The sequence below is a fragment of the Pristis pectinata genome, chromosome 11, assembly GCF_009764475.1.
Source record: "Pristis pectinata isolate sPriPec2 chromosome 11, sPriPec2.1.pri, whole genome shotgun sequence".
NCBI lineage: Eukaryota > Metazoa > Chordata > Chondrichthyes > Rhinopristiformes > Pristidae > Pristis > Pristis pectinata.
Window position 1 is genome coordinate 2,335,129 of NC_067415.1, and position 20,758 is coordinate 2,355,886.

General features: G+C 48.0%; 1 protein-coding gene across 2 annotated transcripts in view; it reads left to right on the plus strand.

Moving 5' to 3' along the window:
- Positions 1–20,478, plus strand: part of folr (folate receptor) — a 32,200-nt gene extending 11,722 nt beyond the window's left edge. For both annotated transcript variants that reach the window (XM_052025823.1, XM_052025822.1), the window contains exons 3-5: positions 5,050–5,238; positions 7,994–8,129; positions 15,096–20,478. In XM_052025823.1, the coding sequence (XP_051881783.1) occupies positions 5,050–5,238; positions 7,994–8,129; positions 15,096–15,385 (615 nt within the window). In that variant the 3' untranslated portion in view covers positions 15,386–20,478. The remainder of the gene's footprint in view (positions 1–5,049; positions 5,239–7,993; positions 8,130–15,095) is intronic.
- The last annotated feature ends 280 nt before the right edge of the window (positions 20,479–20,758 follow it).

A 20,758-nucleotide genomic window follows, 5' to 3' on the forward strand; every position in this document is an offset into this window, starting at 1 on the left:
TGAGTTATGGAGAGAGGTTAAGCAGGTTGGGACTTTTTTTCATTAGAGCACAAGAGACTGAAGGGTGATCTTAGAGGTGTATAAAATTATGAGGGGCATAGATAGGGTCAGTGTGCACAGTCTTTTCCCCAGGATTGGGGAGTCAAGAACTAGAGGGCATGGGTTTACGGTGAGAGGGGAGAGATTTAGTAGGAACCTGAGAGGTAACTTTTTCACCCGGAGGGTGGTCAGTATATGGAACGAGCTGCCAGAGGAAGTGGGTGAGGCAGGGACATTAACAACATTTAAAAGGTACTTGGACAGGTACATGGACAGGAAAGGATTAGAGGGATATGGGCCAAATGCGGGCAAATGGGACTATTTTAGATGGGAGTCTTGGTCAGCATGGACCAGTTGGGCTGAAGGGCCTGTTTCCGTGCTGTGTGACTCTGTGGAGGATATTCAGCCCCTTGAGTGTGTTCTGCTATTCAGTTGTCTAATTGCTGATCTAATCACAACTCCAGACAAACCGCTGCAGGTATCGACTTGACCCATTGACTGTCCGTTTCCCTCCACAGTTGCTGCCTGACCCGCTGAGTTCCTCCAGCACTTTGATTTTTTTTTACTCCAGATTTGGGCACCTGCAGACTCTCCATTTTGTGTCTCCACTTTGGTCTATGACCCGTAATCCTCCAAACCTAACACCCTTCCCCCTCTCTTTGGGAGAAAGCTATTTCTTCCGAATTCCCTGTTGATCTACAGGAGAGACCTTTCAGTGAATGTTGCCTTCTACAGATCTCCCACTCCCATTCCCCACCCCACCTAACCTTGCCTGCTGCTGCCTGTAACAAAGCCAGCTGATTAGATAGTTAGGATGGTCTCGTTGTAATGTTTTATTGATATTGCGTCATGGTTAATCTACCCTGGAGACCTTGAAATCACAACACTGATTCATGCCAAGTAAGCATGTTCTCACAAACTGTCCTTATGTTCACAGACTCGTTGTGACGGCACACAGAGGGTTAGTGTTAAACTCACAGAGACACACATCGTCCCACTGAGAGTTCCATTGCTTTCAAGTGCTTTCCTAAAACTTCAACGCTTTTCGGGACAGTTTTATCAAGTGTCTTGCTCTCGCGTAGGAGTTGCTAACAGACTTGACTTGCAATGTTTTGGTGATTTAAAAAAAGCACAAAGCTGCATCGTGTTAGCTCTCCCACAAGCACAGCGTCGCAAGACACGCTGCAAGAGTGGCTGACCACTTAAAACATCTGAAAATCTGCATTTGTATAGCACCTTTAACATGGTAAAATTGCCTTAGTGCTTCACAGCAGCAATTATCAAACCAAAAATTGGCACAAAATTAATTAAATTGGTTTATTATTGTCACATGTAGCGAGGTACAGTGAAGAACTTTGTTTTGCATGCCATCCATACAGATCATTTCATCACATCAGTGAACTGAGTACAAGGGAAAACAATAACAGAATGCAGAATAAAGTGTTACAGTTACAGAGAAAGTGCAGTGCAGGCAGACAATAAGGTGCAAGGGCCACGACGAGGTAGATTGTGAGGTCAAGAGTCCATCTTATCGTACTAGGGGAACCATTCAATATTCTTATAACAGCGGGATAGAAGCTGTCCTTGAGCCTGGTGGTATGTGCTTTCAGGCTTTTGTATCTTCTGCCCAATGGGAGAGGGGAGAAGAAAGAATGTCCAGGGTGGGTGGGGTCTTTGATTATGTTGGCTGCTTTCCCAAGACAGGGAGAAGTGTAGACAGAGTCCATGGAGGGGAGGCTGGTTTCTGTGATGCACTGGGCTGTGTCCACAACTCTCTGCAGTTTCTTGTGGTCCCGGGCAGAGCAGTTACCGTACCAAGCTGTGATGCATCTGGATAAGATGTTTTCTGTGGTGCATCGACAAAAATTGGTGAGGCTCAAAGGGGACATGCCAAATTTCTTCAGCCTCCTGAGGAAGTAGAGGCACTGGTGAGCTTCCTTACCCAATAATACCAATCCCATTTGCCAATGATTTGCCCGAAGGGACCAGTTGCAATCTATTCAGGTTTGCTAATGATCCAAATACGGGTGGAAGTGTGAAGGATGTTGAGAGGTTTCAAGAACACATGGACAGGTTAAGTGAACGGGCTAAGGCATGGCACAGGAATATAATGCAGAAAAACGTGAGCTCACCCACCTTGTAAGGAAATGCAAAGCACGGATAAAGTCTCAGATGAGAGGTTGGAAGGTTTTGAGAGGGTCCTGGATGTTGTACAGAAATCACTGAAGCCTAATGTGCAGGAGAAGCAAGCAACTAGGAAGGCAAACAATATGTTGGCCTTTATGTTAAGAGGATTTGAGTGCAAGAGTGGAGACGTCTTGCTTCGATTGTATCGGGCCCTGGTGAGACCACATCAGGAATACTGTGCACAAATGTGGTATCTCTGCCTGAGCAAGGATGTAGTCTGTAATAGGAGGCAAGCAGCAAAGATATACCGGGTTCATTCCTGCGATGACAGACCTACCTGAGAGATTAAACAGATTGTGCCCATGCTCGAGTTCAGAAGAATGTGAGGTGGTATCATCAATCTCAAAACCCCGATCATCTACATGCCATGGCTTTGACAGAGGTAGCTATGGCGATAATGGATGCACAGATCTTGACCTCATAAATTCATTAAGATGCTGAAATGGTTCCTACAGACTGGAAGGCAGCTAATATCACCCCGCTATTTCAGATAGAAGAGAGAGAGAGTAAACAGAGAGCCATACACCTTCAGCCTAACCCCAGCAGCAGGGAAAACGCTGGAGTCTGTAAAAGAGGTGGTAATATCAGGACACCAAGAATAATATCATGAAGGAACAAAGTCAACATGGATTTATGAAAAGAAAATCATGTTTGACACATCTTGTGAAGTTCTTTGAAGTTGCATCCAGCACAGTAAATGAGTGGATGCAGTGGAAATGGATTTTCAAAGCGTTTTTGAAAAGATCCCGCACAGAATGTTGAAAACGTTGAGAGCACAAGGAATTGGGGTTAACGTCCCAGCATGGTTTCAGTATTGGATAACGGACAGAAGGCAAAGAGTAGGAATGAACAGGTTCTTCTCAGGTTGACAGGCTGTGACCAGTGGGGCTTGGTGTTAGGGGAAGGTTTGGAGAACTTTCTTCTTAGAGAGAGGCGGAGAGGTTGAAGGAGGAACTTGGGGCTCAAGCAGCCAAAGGCATGGCCAACAGAGGGGCAGCAACTACACTGGGAGATGATCTTGCTGCAGGAGTTGGAGGGGTGTAGAGAGGGAGGGGTGGTGCTGGAGGGGTGTAGAGAGGGAGGGGTGGTGCTGGAGGGGTGTAGAGAGGGAGGGGTGGTGCTGGAGGGGTGTAGAGAGGGAGGGGTGGTGCTGGAGGGGTGTAGAGAGGGAGGGGTGGTGATGGAGGGGTGTAGAGAGGGAGGGGTGGTGCTGGAGGGGTGTAGAGAGGGTGGGGTGGTGCTGGAGGGGTGTAGAGAGGGAGGGGTGGTGCTGGAGGGGTGTAGAGAGGGTGGGGTGGTGCTGGAGGGGTGTAGAGAGGGAGGGGTGGTGCTGGAGGGGTGTAGAGAGGGTGGGGTGGTGCTGGAGGGGTGTAGAGAGGGAGGGGTGGTGCTGGAGGGGTGTAGAGAGGGAGGGGTGGTGCTGGAGGGGTGTAGAGAGGGAGGGGTGGTGATGGACGAGAAGCAGGGAGGACTCTAATGGGCCCTGAATAATTTTAAAACTGGGCGATAGTGTGAGCCTCTGGGCTTAGGGGTGACGGATGTCAGACTCAAAACAAACAGTAGGTAAAAGCAAGAAATCTGGACTAGTGTTGGAATCAGTGAGCATGGAGCCGTCTCTGTGCTAACTGCACTCGATAGTGAGCTGGTCATCCCTTCCTCCAAGTGATTAAAGGGTTATATATTGCCTCGCCCTGGGAGAATATTCTGCTCTTCAAATTCGAGTATGAGTCATACAGCACAGGCCCTTCAGCCCAACTGGTCCATGCCGACCAAGACGCCCATCTACACCAGTCTCATTTGCCTGCGTTTGGCCCATATCCCTCTAAACCTTTCCTGTGCATGTACCTGTGCAACTGTCTTTTAAATGTTGTTAACTTATATTCCTTGACCACTTCCTCTGGTAGCTCGTTCTATATACGGACCACCCTATGGGTGAAGAAGTTGCCCCGCAAGTTCCTATTAAATCTCTCCCCTCTCACCTTAAACCCAGGCCCTCCAGTTCTTGATTCCCCAACTGTGGGGGAGAAAGACTCTGTGCGTTCACCCTGTCTATGCCCCTGAATTTTATACACCTCTGTAAGATCACCCCCTCATTCTCCTATGCTCCAATGAATAAAGTCCCAACTTACTCAACCTCTTTCTGTAACTTAGTCCCTTGAGTTCCAGCAAGATCCTCCTAAATCTCCTCTACGCTCTTTCCAGCTTAATGGCATTGTTCCTATAGCAGAGCAAACAAAACCGAACACAATATTCCAAATCCGGCCTCACCAACGTCTTGTCCAACTGCAACATCCCAACATCTGCATTCAGTGCCCTGACTGATGGAGGCCAGCGTGGCAAAAGCCTTCTTCACCACCCTGTCTACCTGTGAAAGATGATCCCTACAAATGATTTAAGGGTAAATATTGTCCAGCCCTGGGAGAATATTCTGTTCTTCAAAGTAGAGTACAAGGGATCTCAGAATCAGGTTTATTATCACTGACATATGTCGTGAAATGTGTTGTTTTGTGGCAGCAGTACAGTGCAAGGCATAAAGACATACAAATTACTCTAAGTTACAAAAATAAATAAATAATGCAAAAGAGGAATAACAAGGTAGTGTTCATGGGTTTATGGACCGTTCAGAAATCTAATGGCAGAGGGGAAGAAGCTGTTCCTGAATTGTTGAGTGTGGGTCTTCAGGCTCCTGTACCTCCTCCCTGATGGTAGTAACGAGAAGAGGGCATGTCCTGGGTAGTGAGGGTCCTTAATGATGTCTTTTGTGTCTATTGAGATGCCTCCCTCTGCCGAATACCCAGCAATCTTGCTTCTCTCTGTGTGCAGTGTGAGCCATGGAGGGAGAATGCCTGCTGTACAGCCAACACCAGCCTGGAAGCACATAACGACCAGTCCAACCTCTACAGCTTCAACTGGAATCACTGCGGCATCATGACAGAGAAATGCAAGAGGCACTTCATCCAGGACACCTGTCTGTACGAGTGCTCCCCCAACCTCGGCCCTTGGATTCAGCGGGTGAGCTGCACTGTCCTCGGATGCACACCCTTCAGAATAAACGAGTTTTACAGCATGAGCTTTCCAGATAAAACCTGCACTGTCCTCACCCTGGGAGTGTGTGATGGGACGGTGTGGAGGGAGCTTCACCCTGTGTCTGATCCTGGGAGTGTGTGATGGGACGGTGTGGAGGAATTATCTATTTTGAGTTGCATGGTGTTGGATGAACAGGTGGCCGTTTTCCTTCTCTAATTCATTCCTATTTGGTCATCCACAAGGTTTGATTTTTTTTCCTGCTACTGTTTTCAACTCGGAAAGGGTTAATTTCCTGGAACTTTGCAAATCATTGAAAACTGCTCAAAGCAAAAGAGAGCTGATGCTGGCAACATCATTGATTAGGGACAGCCAGCATGGCTTTGTGAAGGGAAGATCTTGCCTCACAAGCCTGATAGAGTTCTTTGAGGAGGTGACCAGGAAGATTGATGAGGGCAGTGCGGTGGATGTGGTTTACATGGATTTTAGTAAGGCGTTTGATAAGGTTCCTCATGGTAGGCTTCTTCAGAAGGTCAGAGGCCAAGGGATCCAAGGAAGCTTGGCTGTGTGGATTAGGAATTGGCTTGCATGTAGAAAGCAGAGGGTTGTGGTGGAAGGAGTGCCCTCGGATTGGAAGGCAGTGACTAGTGGTGTCCCGCAGGGATTGGTTCTGGAACCTCTACTTTTTGTGATATTTATAGATTAAGAGGGGGTGGAGGGCTGGGTTAGTAAGTTTGCGGACGACACTAAGATCGGCGGTGTTGTGGATAGTGTGGAGGGCTGACGAAGCTTACAGAGGGATATTGATAGGATGCAGAGCTGGGCTGACAAGTGGCAGATGGAGTTCAAGCCGGAGAAGTGTGAGGTGGTACACTTTGGAAGGACAAACTCCAGGGCAGAGTACTGGGTAAACGGCAAGGTACTTGGCAGTGTGGAGGAGCAGAGGGATCTGGGGGTTCATATTCACAGTTCATTGAAAGTTGCCTCACAGGTGGATAGAGCAGTTAAGAAGGCCAATGGGATGTTGGCTTTCATAAGTCACGGGATTGAGTTTAAGAGCTGCGAGGTGATGATGCAGCTTTACAAAACTCTAGTTAGGCCACACTTAGAGTACTGTGTTCAGTTCTGGTCGCCTCATTATAGGAAGGATGTGGAGGCGTTGGAGAGGGTGCAGAGGAGATTTACCAGGATGCTGCCTGGATTAGAGAGTATTGAATATGAGGAGAGGCTTAAGGTGCTGGGGCTTTATTCACTGGAAAGGAGGAGGATGAGAGGAGACATGATAGAGGTATATAAAATACTGAGAGGAATAGATAGAGTAGACAGTCAGCGCCTCCTTCCCAGGGCACCAGTGCTCAAGACGAGAGGGCATGGCTTTAAGGTTATGGGTGGGAGGTTCAGGGGAGATGTCAGGGGGAGGTTTTTCACCCAGAGGGTGGTTGGTGCATGGAATGCACTGCCTGGGGTGGTGGTGGAGGCAGATACATTGGACAGGTTCAAGAGCTTGTTGGATAGGCACATGGAGGAGTGCGGGATGGGGGGATATGCGGGAGGAAGGGGTTAGGTAGTGTGAGGGTGGTTTGATGGACGGCACAACATGGTGGGCCGAAGGGCCTGTTTTGTGCTGTATGGTTCTATGGTTTCTATGGCAACCCTGAATAAAAGCAAAATTTGTCAGGACTCGGGGACTGAGTTATGGAGAAAGGTTGAGCAGAGCTTTTATTCATTGGAGTGCATTTTCTGTTTTTCTGTCAGAAAATGTTGATTGTCAGAAACGGTTGTGCTCTTTGGAGCTTCTGTTCTTTTTCAGAACAGCATCAAGAATGTGATGTGCTGTGCCTCACAAGGGAGGTTATTGATGACAAGTCAGTGTCTTCAATAAGGAGCAACAAACAATCTGCTGGAGGAACTCAGTGGGTTGAGCAGCATCTGTGGAGGGGGAAGGATTGTCGGCGTTTCAGGTTGGAACCCTGCCTCAGGATCAGGACCTGTGCAGGATGACCTGATGGAGGATTTCAACCTGAAACGCTGAGTTGCTCCAGCGGATTGTTTGGTTTTCCAGATTCCAGTGTCTGCAGTCTCTGGTGTCTGCATTAAATACCAGGGTGCTTCCTGGATTAGAGGGTCTGAGCTGTAAAGAGAGGTTGGACAAACTTTGGTTGTTTTCTCTGGAGCGTCAGAGGCTGAGGGGAGACCTGATAGAGGTTTATAAAGTTATGGGAGGCACAGATAGGGTAACCAGTCTTTTTCCAAGAGTGGAAGTGTCAAATACTAAAGGGCATGCATTGAAGGTGAGAGGGGGTAAGTTTAAAGGAGATGTGCGGGGCAAGTTTTTTTTACACAGAGAGTGGTGGGTGTCTGGAACGGGCTGCTGGGGGTGATGGTGGAGGCAGATACGATAATGGGGTTTAAGAGGCTGTTAGATCGACACATGAATATGCAGGAAATGGAGGGATGTGGATCACGTGCAGGCAGAAGAGATTTTGTTGAATTCGGCATTGTGGTTGGCACAGACCTGGTGGGCCGAAGGGCCTGTTCCTGTGCTGTACTGCTCTAGGTTCTATGTGGAGTTTGGGGTCTCCTTCCTGGAGGCTCCAAACCCAGGAATGGGACAACCACTCTGTCTCCCAGCAGAGTCCCCCTCGGGGAATCAGCATTTGTTTGCCATTAGGCCCTTGTTCCTGTCTCTCGGGATCGCGGCATTGCTGAGGAACGGTGAGTCACTTCTCCGTCTTTGTGGCAGGCTGAAGAGTCTTGGAGGGAGGAGCGGGTCCTCCACATTCCCATCTGCAAGACGGACTGTGATGAGTGGTGGGAGGACTGTCGGCAGGACTTCACTTGCAAATCCAACTGGCACAAGGGCTGGGACTGGAGCAGTGGTGAGTGTGCTGGTGTCGGGTGCCCGGAAAATGGAGGAGACCTCCAGTGATGCACGAGTTTCCTAATACCAGAACCTGCCTCGGTTAGCGAGGACTTGCCCAACCCTGTGCCTTGCCCTCTTTGCATCTCCTTCCCCGTGTCCTTGTTGCCTTCCTGTCAAACATCGATCGATCTCTGCCCTAATGCCAGCCCTCGCAGTTCCCCAGGGATGTGAAATCCAAAGATTCCCTTCCCTCCGAGCAAAAGCAACACCCATCATCGAAGACCCCCACCATCCGGGCCGTGCCATCTTCTCCCAGCTCCCATCGGACAGGAGGTACAGAAGCCTGAAGTCCCACACCACCAGGTTCAGGAACAGCTACTTCCCTTCAGCCATTCGGTTCTTGAACCAACCTGCACAACCCTGATCACTACAGTTCATCAACATTATGACCACTTTGATCACTTTGCACTAAAATGGACTTTTTTTTGTTCTAATTGTGGTCTTTCTTGTAAAAATTGTGTATAATTTATGTTTAATTTATGGTTTTTCTTGTGAATGCTGCTTTCACAATGCTCTGTGCCTGTGATGCTGCTGCAGGTAAGTTTTTCATTTCTCCTGCGCACACGTGGACTTGTGCATCTGACAATAAACTTGACTTGACTCTTATTCAGAGACTAAACTCATAGAGTCTCACAGCACAGAAACAGGCCCTTTAGTGCAACTGGTCCATGCCGACCGAGATTCCCATCTAAGCTAGTCCCATCTGCCTGCATTTGGCCCAGATCCTTCTAAACCTTTCTTATCCATGTACCTGTCCAAGTGCCGTTCAAACGTTGTAACTGTCCGCACCTCTACCACTTACTCTGGCAGCTCGTTCCACACACCCACCACCCTCTGTGTGGAAAAGTTGCCCCTCAGGTCCCCTTTAAATCTTTCCCCTCTCACCTTGAACCTGTGCCCTCTCGTTTTGGATGCCGCTACCCTGGTAAAAAGACTACCTATCCTACTTGTATCCCTATAATTTTGTGAACTTCCATAAGGTCACCCTTCAGCCTCCTTCGCTCCAGGGTAAACAGTCCCAGCCTGTCCAGTCTCTCTTTGTAACTCAAGCCCTCCAGTCCTGGCAATGTTCCTGTGAATGTTATCTGCACCCTCTCCAGCCTAATCCTGTGGTCTGGCAGCCAGAACTGCACACGATACTCCAAGTGCAGACGAGCCAACCATTTGTACAGTTGTAACACGACATCCCAACTCCTGTATTCAGTGCCCCAGTTGATGAAGGCAAGTGTGCTGTACACCTTCCTCACCACGCCATCTCCCTGTGCTGCCAGGTCTCTTGGTTCCATACCAGCGGGGATAACAGGATTTCCACAGCCCATGTCAGGCCCACGTGAAGATTCGATACATTAAACTTGGTAATTGGTTTGTGAACATCACCAAAGCCTGTCCTGCTCCAGCCACGTGGACGCCACGGCCAAGAAAGCTCACCAGTGCCTCTACATCCTCAGGAAGCTGAAGAAATTTGGCATGTCCCCTTTGACACTCACCAACTTTTATCGATGCACCATAGAAAGCATCCTATCTGGATGTATCACGGCTTGGGACGGCAACTGCTCTGCCCAGGACCGCAAGAAACTGCAGAGAGTTGTGGATACAGCCCAGCACATCACAGAAACCAGCCTCCCCTCCATGAACTATGTCTATATTTCTTGCTGTCTTGGTGAAGCAGCCAGCATAATCAAAGACCCCACCCACCCGGGTCATTCTCTCTTCTCTCCCTTCAGGCAGAAGGTACAGGAGCCTGAGGGCACGTACCACCAGGCTCAAGGACAGCTTCTGTCCCACAGTGATAAGACTATTGAATGGTTCCCTGATATGATGAGATGGACTCCTGACCTCACAATCTACCTTGTTTGACCTTGCACCTTATTGTCTACCTGCACTGCACTTCCCTGTAGCTGTGACACTTTACTCTGTATTCTGTTATTGTTTTTACCCTGTACTACCTCAATGCACTGTGTAATGAATTGATCTGTACAATTGGTATGCAAGACAAGTTTTTCACTGTACCTCCGTACAAGTGACAATAATAAACCAATACCAATACTGAGATACAATGAAAAGCTTTTGTCTGCGTACCATCCAGACAGATCATTCCATACAGAAGTACATTGAGGTAGTAAAAAGGAAAACAGAATGCAGAATATAGTGTCACAGTCACAGAGAAAGTCCACTGCAGGGAGACAATAAGGTGCAAGGGCCACGATGAGGTAGATTGGGAGATCAAGACTTCAACTTTATTGTACAAGAGATCCATTCAAGAGTCTGATAACAGCGGAATAGAAGCTGTCCTCGAGCCTGGTGGTATGTGTGCTCGAGCTTTTGTATCTCTTGCCTGTTGGAAGAGGAGAAGACAGAATAACCAGGGTGGGAGGGGTCCTTGATTATGTCAATAGAATGGTACAGCCCAGGAACAGACCCTTCAGCCCACAATGTCTGTGCCAAACTTGATGCCAAATTACTTCTCTTCTGCCTGCACATGATCCATCTCCCTCCATTTCCTGCGCATTCATGTGTCTAACAGCCTCTTAAACCCCACTATTGTATCTGCTTCCACCCCCACCCCTGGCAGCCCGTTCCAGGCACCCACCACTGTGTATATATAAAAAAAAAACTTTCCCCACACATCTCCTTCAAACTTTCCCCCTCTCACCTTACATGCATGTCCTGTAGTATTAGACATTTCTACCCTGGGAAAAAGATTCCAACTGTCTACCCTATCTGTGCCTCTCATAATTTTATAAACTTCTATCAGATCTCCCCTCAGCCTCCGACGCTCCAGAGAAAACAACCCAAGTTTGTCCAACCTCTCCTTATAGCTCATGCCCTCTAATCCAGGCAGCATCCTGGTGAAACTCCTCTGCACCCTCTCCAAAGCCTCCACATCCCTCCTGTAATGGGGGCGACCAGAACTGCACGCAATACTCCAAGTGCGGCCAAACCAAAGTTTTAAATAGTTGGCTGCTTTCCCAAGGCAGTGGCAAGTGTAGATGGAGTCGATGGAGGGGAGGCTGGTTTACGTGATGCACTGGGCTGTGTCCACAAATCTCTCCAATTTCTTGTGGTCTTGGGCAGAGCCGTTGCCGTGCCAAGCTGTGATGAATTGGCTTACTGTCTTATACACACACGCCCACCCTGTGAACACCAGTCTGCGTCTTCTGCTCAGCTCTGGGTTTTCCGGTGTGTAATCAGTGGGATCAAGGGTCAAATTTGGGATCCATGCTGACGTTGCCATGTCTGTGGGATGAAATGTTAAATCAAATCAAGTGATCTCACTGCTCTGTTTTAAAGAGTGGGGAGTTCAATATTTAGCCATAAGATATAGGAGCAGAATTAGGCCATTCAGCCCATGGAGTCTGCCCCGTCATTCAATCATGGCTGATTTTTATTTCAATCCCATTCTCCCTCCTTCTCCCTGTAACCTTACCAATCAAGAACCTATCAATCTCTGCCTCACGTACACCCACGAATTCCACAGATTCACCACCCTCTGGCTGAAGAAATTCCTCCTCATCTCAGTTCTAAAGGGACGTCCCTTTATTCTGAGGCTGTGCCCTCGGATCCCAGACTCTTCCACTGATGGAAACATCCTCTCCGTGTCCACACTATCCAGGCCTTTCAGTATCCGGTAGGTTTCAGTGAGATCCCCCCTCATCCTCCTGAACCCCATTGAGTACAGGCCCAGAGGCATCAAACGCTCCTCGTACGTTAACCCTTTCATTCCTGGGATCGTTCTTGTGAACCTTGTCTGGACCCTCTTCAGGGCCAGCACATTTTTCGTCAGATACGGGGCCCAAAAACTGCTCACAATATTCCAAATGCGATCTGACCAACGCCTTTTAAAGCCTCCTTGCTTTTATATTCTAGTCCTCTTATCACTCAAACACATACTGTTTATTTCCCTGGGTTCCCTTCGCAAGGTCTGGGAAGGCCAGCGTTTATTGCCCCTCCCTGACTGCCCTTCAGAAGCTGGTGGGAAGCCACTTTGTTGTGGTTTCCATACAACAGAAAGTCTCAACAGACGTTCCAGGGGGTAGTCAAAGAGTCGGCCACAATGTTGTGGGTCAGGAGTCACACAGAGGTGAGCCCAGCAGGACAACAGGTTTCCTCAAATGTCGATCATATTGCCGGTCTGTCCCTTTTCTCTCTCCTCCTGATCTGCCCAGTTCCTCCTCCAGCCACCCCAGCCCTCATCACCCACACACTGGGTCTGCCCTCCCCACCTCCCTCATTTGGTTCCAAGCTCCACCTGCCTCCCCCATCTGAGCCCTCATCTGCAGCCCTCCGTCACCTCCACCTCTCACCTCCCAGCCTCTGTCACTATCTCCACCCCACCTCCTCCATCCGCCCGTCACCCCTCCTCACCTGGATCCACCCATCACCTGCCAGCTCTTGCCCTACCCCTTCCCCTCACCTCTTTATTGTGTCTCTCTCCCCTCTATCTTTCAGTCCAGATGAAGGGTCTGGACCTGAAACGTTGACCGTCCATTTCACCCCACAGATGCTGCTCGACCTGCTGAGTTCCTCCAGCAGATCGTTTGTTGCTCCAGATTCCAGCATCTACACTCGCTTGTGTCTCAGCCTGGAACTGATTCAATGATTTGGCCTCCACAGCTCTCTGCAGTAGAGTTCAGAAGGTTCATAAACTTCAGAGAGGAGACTTCCTCCACTTCCATCTTAATTGGAACCCCACCCTTATCCTGAAACCATTCTCCCTCAAGCTCGAGCTTCCTCCACAAGGAGAAACATTCTCTCGTCTCGGTATATTAACAGTTTGGAAGGGAATGTAGGTGGAACAGTGAGGAAGTTTGCAGATGACACTTCATTGGTGGTACAGTGGACAGTGAAGAAGGTTATCCAAGATTTCAAAAGGATCTTGATCCACTGGGCCAAGGAGTGGCAGATGGAGTTCAATTCACATAAATGTGAGGTGTTGAATTTTGGTAAAACAAACCAGGGCAGGTCTTGCACAGCAAATGGTTCGGCCCTGGGGAGTGTTTTAGAACAGAGAGACCTCGAAAGTTCCTTGAAAGTGGCGACACAGGTCGACAGGGTGGTGGAGAAGGTGTTTGGCACGCTGGCCTCACTGGTCAGAGTACTGAGTACAGGAGTTGGGACGTCATGTTACAGCTGTACGCGACATTGGTAAGGCCACACTTGGAGTACTGTGCGCAGTTCTGGTTGCCCTGCTGTAGGAAGGATGTCACTAAACTGGAGGGGGTGCAAAAACAATTGATAAGGATGTTGCCGGGACCGGAGGGCTTGGGTTATAAGGAGGGGCTGGACAGGCTGGGACTGTTTTCCCTGGAGTGAAGGAGGCTGAGGGGTGACATTTCAGAGATTTAAATAATGAAGAGGGGCAGAGATAAGTGAATGGTAACAGTCTTTTTCCAGGGTAGGAAGGTCCAAAACTGGAGGCATAGATTTAAAGTGAGAGGGGAAAGATCTAAAAGGGACGTGAGGGGCAACTTTTCACACAGAGGGTGGTGAGTACATGGAACAAGCTGCCAGAGGAAGTGGTAGAGGTGGGGACAATCACAGTGTTTGAAGGTACATGGCTAAGAAAGGATTTGGTCCAAATGCAGGCAAATGGGACTAGCTCAGGAAGGCAATGGTTGGCATGGGGAAGTTGGGCAGAAGAGCCAATTTCTGTGCTGTTTCACTCTGAGTCCATCTGCCCTTGGAATCTTGTTTCAATAAGCTCACTTCTCATTCTTCTGGTTTTTGGAGAGTAGGCATCTAATGTTTCCTCATTAGAACATCCAACACTACAGCACAGTACAGACCCTTCGGCCCATGATGTTGTGCCGACATTTTATCCTGCTCTAAGATCTATCTAACCCTTCCCTCCCACACAGCCCTCCATTTCTCTATCATTCATGAGTCTATCTAAGAGTCTCTTAATGTCCCTAATGTATCTGCCCCCACAACCTGTGCCGGCAGTGTGTTCCACACACCCACCACTCTCCGTGTAAAAAAACTTACCCCTGACATCCCCCTTATACCTTCCTCCAATCCCCTTAAAATTATGTCCCCTCATGTTAGTCATAGTCGCACTGGGAAAAAGTCTCTGACTGTCCACTCGATCTATGCCTCTTATCACCTTGTACAGCTCTATCAAGTCACCTCTCATCCTCCATCACTCAAAAGAGAAAAGCCCCAGCTCACTCAACCTATCCTCATAAGACCTGCTCTCCAATCCAGGCAACATCCTGGTAAATTTCCTCTGCACCTTCTCTAAAGCTTCCACATCCTTCCTATAATGAGGCGACCAGAACTGAACACAATACTCCAAGTGTGGTCTGACCAGAGTTCTATAGAGCTGAAACATTACCTCGCGGCTCTTGAACTTAATATCCTGACTAATGGAGATCAACACACCATACGCCTTCTTAACAACCCTATCGACCTGCGTGGCAACCTTGAGGGATCTATGGACTTGGACCTCAAGATCCCTCTGTTCCTCCACACTGCTAAGAGTCCTGCCATTAACCTTGTATTCTGCCTTCAGATTCGATCTCCCAAAGTGTATCACTTCACAGTTATCCAGGTTGAACTCCATCTGCCACTTCTCAGCCCAGGTCTGCATTCTATCAATATCCTGTTGTAACCTACAGCAAACTTCTACACTATCCACAACACCACCAACCTTTGTATCATCAGCAAACTTACTAACTCACCCTTTCACAACCTCATCCAATTAGACATCTCCTCCTTCCCAGGAACAAGCCAGTGACAGACTCCAATGCCACTAAATACATCCTTGAATAAGGAGACCAAAGAGTAAACAGTTCTTCAGGGTGTTGCTGGTTGGGGTTGGGATCTGTAACAGGCTGCTCTGTGTGTGTGTATCTGTGTGTGTGTGTGTGTGTCTCTCTCTCTCTGTCTTCTCACCAGGCCTTTGTTTTAACTCTCTCAACAGGCGTCAACCAGTGCCCGGTAAACACCAAGTGCCAGAAGTTTACGGAAGTGTTCCCGACTCCCCGGGACCTCTGTGAGAAAGTGTGGAGCCACTCTTATGAGTACACCTTGTACGATCGGGGCAGTGGGAGGTGCATTGCCATGTGGTTCGATGTGGGCACAAAGCCCAACCCGAACAAGGAGGTGTCGCTGTACTACGCCATCCAGAAGGGGCTGATTTCGGGCTCGAGCGCTGCCTCCTCCAGCCCCCTCCTCCTGCTCTCGCTCCCCCTCGCCCGCACCTTGTCTTAGCTCCCCGGAGCGGACTGGCGGGGGGAGAGACTGTAGACCAGTTCTCCTCCCGACAACTTACTGTGGCACTCCAGACTTCCAAAGCACACGTGATTTAACCAGCCTCAAAACTCCAATCAACTGCTTCAGGCATTACTGCATCCAAGCTGACGTTGTGCCCCGTGTAGGAGGTGATGAAGGAACTGCCACCTTCACCTCCCCGGGAACGTCCCAAGGAGCTTCGCAGCGACCAGAGGGTCTTTCAAGTGCTGTTGCAATGCAGGAAATCCAACCGGCAACCAGTACACAGCAAGATCCCACAAACAATGAGCTTACAATGATGACATGGGGTTGGTTGGAGCTGAGCTGGGGGGGTTCAATATTCTGGATGCTGGGGAGTATTCCTGCATCTTTTCTGCCCCAGGCAGCTGCTGTGGGAGCTTTGGCATCGACTCCAGAGGGCAGATGGACCCCGGTGAAAGGTTCCATCTGAAAGCTGGGACCTCTGAGGAAGAGGCAACCTCCTTGTGGGCACCCCCTCGGTACTGGGCCCTCACGTGCCCCCCCCTCCCTTGGCACCACCCCTCCAGTGGTCTCCTCTCCACCAGAGACACTGAGCACAGATTGGGTGACCACCTGTGTTCAATCCACAGGAGTGACCCTCAGCTCCAATCTCCGTCCCACTCCCACCTCTGCCTGCCTCCCGCACTGTCCCAACGAAACCCAACATCGTCACGAGGAACACCTTCTGCCTGGGCACCTTGCAGCCCTCGGGACTCGACAATGAAGTCAACGGTCTCGGATAACATTCCCACAGATGCTGCCTGACCTGCTGAGTTCTTCCCAATCTCTGCTTTATTTCGTGGCGTCTTGCACACTAGTCTTCATCAGTCTGGGACAGGAGTTGGGACGTTACGTTGGAGCTGTACAAGTCATTGGTGAGGCCACACTTGGAGTACTGTGCACAGTTTTGGTCATCCTGTTATAGGAAAGACATAGTGAAACTGGAAAGAGTTCAGAGAAGATTTACGAGGATGTTGCCAGGACTCGAGGGGCTGAGTTATAGGGAGAGGTCGGCCAGGCTGGGTCTTTATTCCTTGGAATGTAGGAGAATGAGGGGCGACCTTGTAGAGGTGTTTAAAATTATGAGAGGCACAGATAAGGTGGACGGTAACAAGAAGAGGAAAAAGAGTTCAAAGAGGAGCCAGATATGATGACAATTCAGGCATATTTGTAGTTTATCGGTCCGGAAGAAGAAAAAAAACTAAACTAAAAATAGCCCCACCCTCCACCCACAAAAGTCTGAAAACTGACCAATAGACAACCAGAATGCTACCCACTAAATTCCTTAACCCCACCTCTTTTGGTGGGAAATCTCCAAGTTAAAAGGAATGCAAAACATCACCGGTAGTCAAGACATGAAGGTACAAGTACCCAAAACAACGTTTCGAAATTATACAGATAAGTTAAGATTTCCTTATTAGTCACATGTACATCGAAGCACACAGTGAAATGCACCTTTTTGTGTAGAGTGTTCTGGGGGCAAGCCAGGCTTGCTGAGAAAATTCTACACGGTCAAAAATACTGACAGTCGACATTTAAAAAATACAGTCGTACTATCATTTCAAAAGAAAAAAAAGCTATCAGTCACCCGGTCAGATTCTTAATTATTACCAAACTAAACCATTAAGAATATTAAAGTAGAATAATATAAGGGAAAAAAAGAATTGTTAAATAGAAACATGATAAGTATCCATGTTCCAGAACCAAACACAAAAGTGTTAACAAAGGGCAGAAAAAGATCTCCGGACGTAAAAAAGTTCAAATCTGTAAGTTAACTATTACCTTGTAGACCAAATAAGTATAAAAATCAAAGAATAGCACATTTCTTAACCATCTGAAGTCAAAAGTTAATCTTTGAGAAATTCTTCAGCTTCATTCACGGAACTAAACCATTTGCATGATTTGTCAGGGAGTACAATCCTCAGGCGAGCTGGGAACAACAATGCAGGTTGATAGTTCCCTTGATAAAGCTGCGACATAGTCAGTTTATAACGCAGTCTCTCTTCATAACTTCTGGGCTGTAATCTTCAACCAGATGAAACTTCCAATCTTTATATTGGATCATTCCTTGACGACGAGTGATTTGAATCACATGTTCTTCAGTACTCACATAGTGAAATCTCAGTATTACTGGCCATGGTTTTTGCTCTGCCGGGGGTTTTGGTCTTAATGCTCGGTGAGCACGATCGAGTACGGGACGTACAGAGAAAACTTCAGAGCCAAATACATCCATCAGAAGTTTGGAAAAGAATTCAATAGGATTACCAGTTTCAGCATCTTCGGGAAGGCCAATAATCCTCAAATTGTTCCTCTGACTGCGGCTTTCTAAATTAATAATCTTCTGTCTTTACTGTTCCAGTATTTGGGTGGTCACAGTTAAATCCTTTTCCAGTGAGCTCAATCTACGATCTCTCTCTTTGCCAGCTTCATCCAGTTCAGCAATTAATTGCTGTTGTTTAATATTTTCCTGTTTAAGTATTGTTTGTCTGTCTTCAATCTCCTCTAACAGTGTTTCCAAAGTAGAAAATTTCTGATCAAGTTTTTTATCCAGGAGTTTAGAAATAGCTTCCTAAGTAAGTTGAGGGTCTCCATTACCCTTGCTTTCAGCTGCAGCTTTAGCTCTGGTGTTCATTTCTGGCAATTAAAAATCAAAATAAATCTTAGATAAGTATTATAAAAGTCTTATTAGAGGGTGGTGTTCAAAAAATTATAAAGCGACTGGAGCAGTGGCAAGGTGCGGCCTACTCCGTCTGGCACCAACAGAAGAGTAACAGTCTTTTCGCCAGGGTAGGGGAGTCCAAAACTAGGGGGCATAGTTTAGGGTGAGAGGGTTTGCCGATGAGACAAAGATAGGTGGAGGGGTGGGTAGTGTTGAGGAAACAGAGGGACTTGGATAGACTAGGAGAATGGGCAAAGAAGTGGCAAATGAAATACAGTGTTGGAAAGTGTCTGGTCGTGCACTTTGGTAGAAGAGATAAATGGCCAGACGATCATTTAAATGGGGAGAAAATTCAAAATTCAGAGATGCAGAAGAACTTGGGAGTCCTCGTGCAGGATACCCTAAAAGTTAACCTCCAGGTTGAGTTGGTGGTGAAGAAGGCGAATACAATGTTGGCATTTATTTCTAGAAGAATGGAATATAAGAGCAGGGATGTGATGTTGAGGCTCTATAAGGCATTGGTAAGACCTCACTTGGAGTACTGCGTGCAATTTTGGGCTCCTTATTTAAGAAAGGATGTGTTGACGTTGGAGAGGGTTCAGAGAAGATTCACTAGAATGATTCCAGGAATGAGAGGGTTAACATATGAGGAACGTTTGACAGCTCTTGGACTGTACTCCTTGGAGTTCAGAAGAATGAGGGGGGACCTCACAGAAATATTTTGAATGTTAAAAGGGCTGGACAGAGTAGACGTGGACAGAGTAGATGTGGCAATGTTTCCCATGGTAGGGGAGTCTAGTACAAGAGGGCATGACTTCAGGATTGAAGGGCGCCCATTCAGAACAGAGATGCGGAGAAATTTCTTTAGCCAGGGAGTGGTGAATCTGTGGAATTTGTTGCCGGGGCGGCTGCGGAGGCAAAGTCATCGGGTGTATTTAAGGCAGAGATTGATAGGTATCTGAGTAGCCAGGGCATCAAAGGTTATGGTGAGAAGGCGGGGGAGTGGGGCTAAATGGGATAATAGATCAGCTCATGATAGAATGGCGGAGCAGACTTGATGGGCCGAATGGCCGACTTCTGCTCCTTTGTCTTATGGTCTTATGGACCTGAGGGGCAACTTTTTCACGCAAGAGGGTGGTGAGTATATGGAACGAGCCGCCGTAGGAGGTGGTTGAGGCAGGTACAACAGTGCCAGTTAAGAATCAGAATCAGATTTATTGTCACTGGCATGACATGAAATGTGTCGTTTTGGGGCAGCAGTGCAGTGCAAAGACTTAAAAAATCTATAAATTACAAAATCCGCATTGAAATCACTTGGATAGGTACACGGAGGGGCGGGGCTTGGAGGGATATGGGCCGAACGCAGGAAATTGGGACTAGCTGGGTGGGCACCATGGTCGGCAGGGACTGGTTGGGCTGAAGGGCCTGTATCTGTGTTGTATTGCTCTCTGACTCTGTTACCAGCAACTGCCAACCTCACAGTAACAGCGAGGATTTTTTACTTGCCTCTCCTCTGCTCTCCCTCTGTGAACACTTTCTGCAGACGGACAAGCTGCCAATAACCAAACACCTTCACCCTCTGTCATCACAGACTCACCGCATCAGTCTAGTCCTGAGCTCCACCCCATGACTGACCTTTTCACTTCTTCCCCCCCTTCACTGCAACTTACATTTTCCCTGTTCTTACAGAATCATTGAACTACAACACAGAACAGTACAGCATAGGAACAGGCCCTTCGGCCCACTATGTTGTGCTGACCATGAATCCAAATTAAACTGATCCCATCTGTCTGCACGTGATCCATATCCCTCCACTCCCTGCCTGTTCATGTGTTTGTTTAAGATAAGATATCTTTATTACATGTATATCGAAACACACAGTGAAATGCATCTTTTGTGTAGAGTGTTCTGGGGGCAGCCCGCAAGTGTCGCCACGCTTCCGGCGCCAACATAGCATGCCCACAACTTCCTAACCCGTACGGCTTTGGAATGTGGGAGGAAACCGGAGCACCCGGAGGAAACCCACGCAGACACGGGGAGAACGTACAAACTCCTTACAGACAGCGGCTGGAATTGAACCTGGGTCGCTGGCGCTGTAATAGCGTTACACTAACCGCTACACTACTGTGCCTGCCTTGATACTCGATACTGAACACGATACTCCAAATGTGTCTAACCAAAGTTTTATACAACGACAATGAATGAACCTTCTGAAACGGGCGTGAAATGTTAACGTGTTTCTCTCTCCACAGACGCTACCCAGCCCACTGGGTGCTTCCACCATTCTGTTTTTATTTGAGGGAAACAGTAGTTGCCATTTTGCTGTCTGTGAGATCTTGCTGTGTACAAATTGGCTGCCGTATTTCTTGCATTACAACCATGACTAAAACTTCATGAGTCCTCCATTGGCTGTGGTGTGATTTGGAAGTCCCGAGCTGGAGAAAGTGTCCAAGGACACGGGCGGTTTGTATGATTTATTCACTGTAAGGTTGGGCATTCCTCCTCGTTGTAGGTTCTCTCACCGTCAAGACTCTTAACTCGAGGAACTTGTTTGTGGCTGCAACAAATCTGTGGCTACAGGCATATTGGTTATAAACACAGCAGATTTATTAACCAACTTGCAAGAAACATTGCTCAACGAACACAGTAACTGTCCTTGATACCTCGGAGTG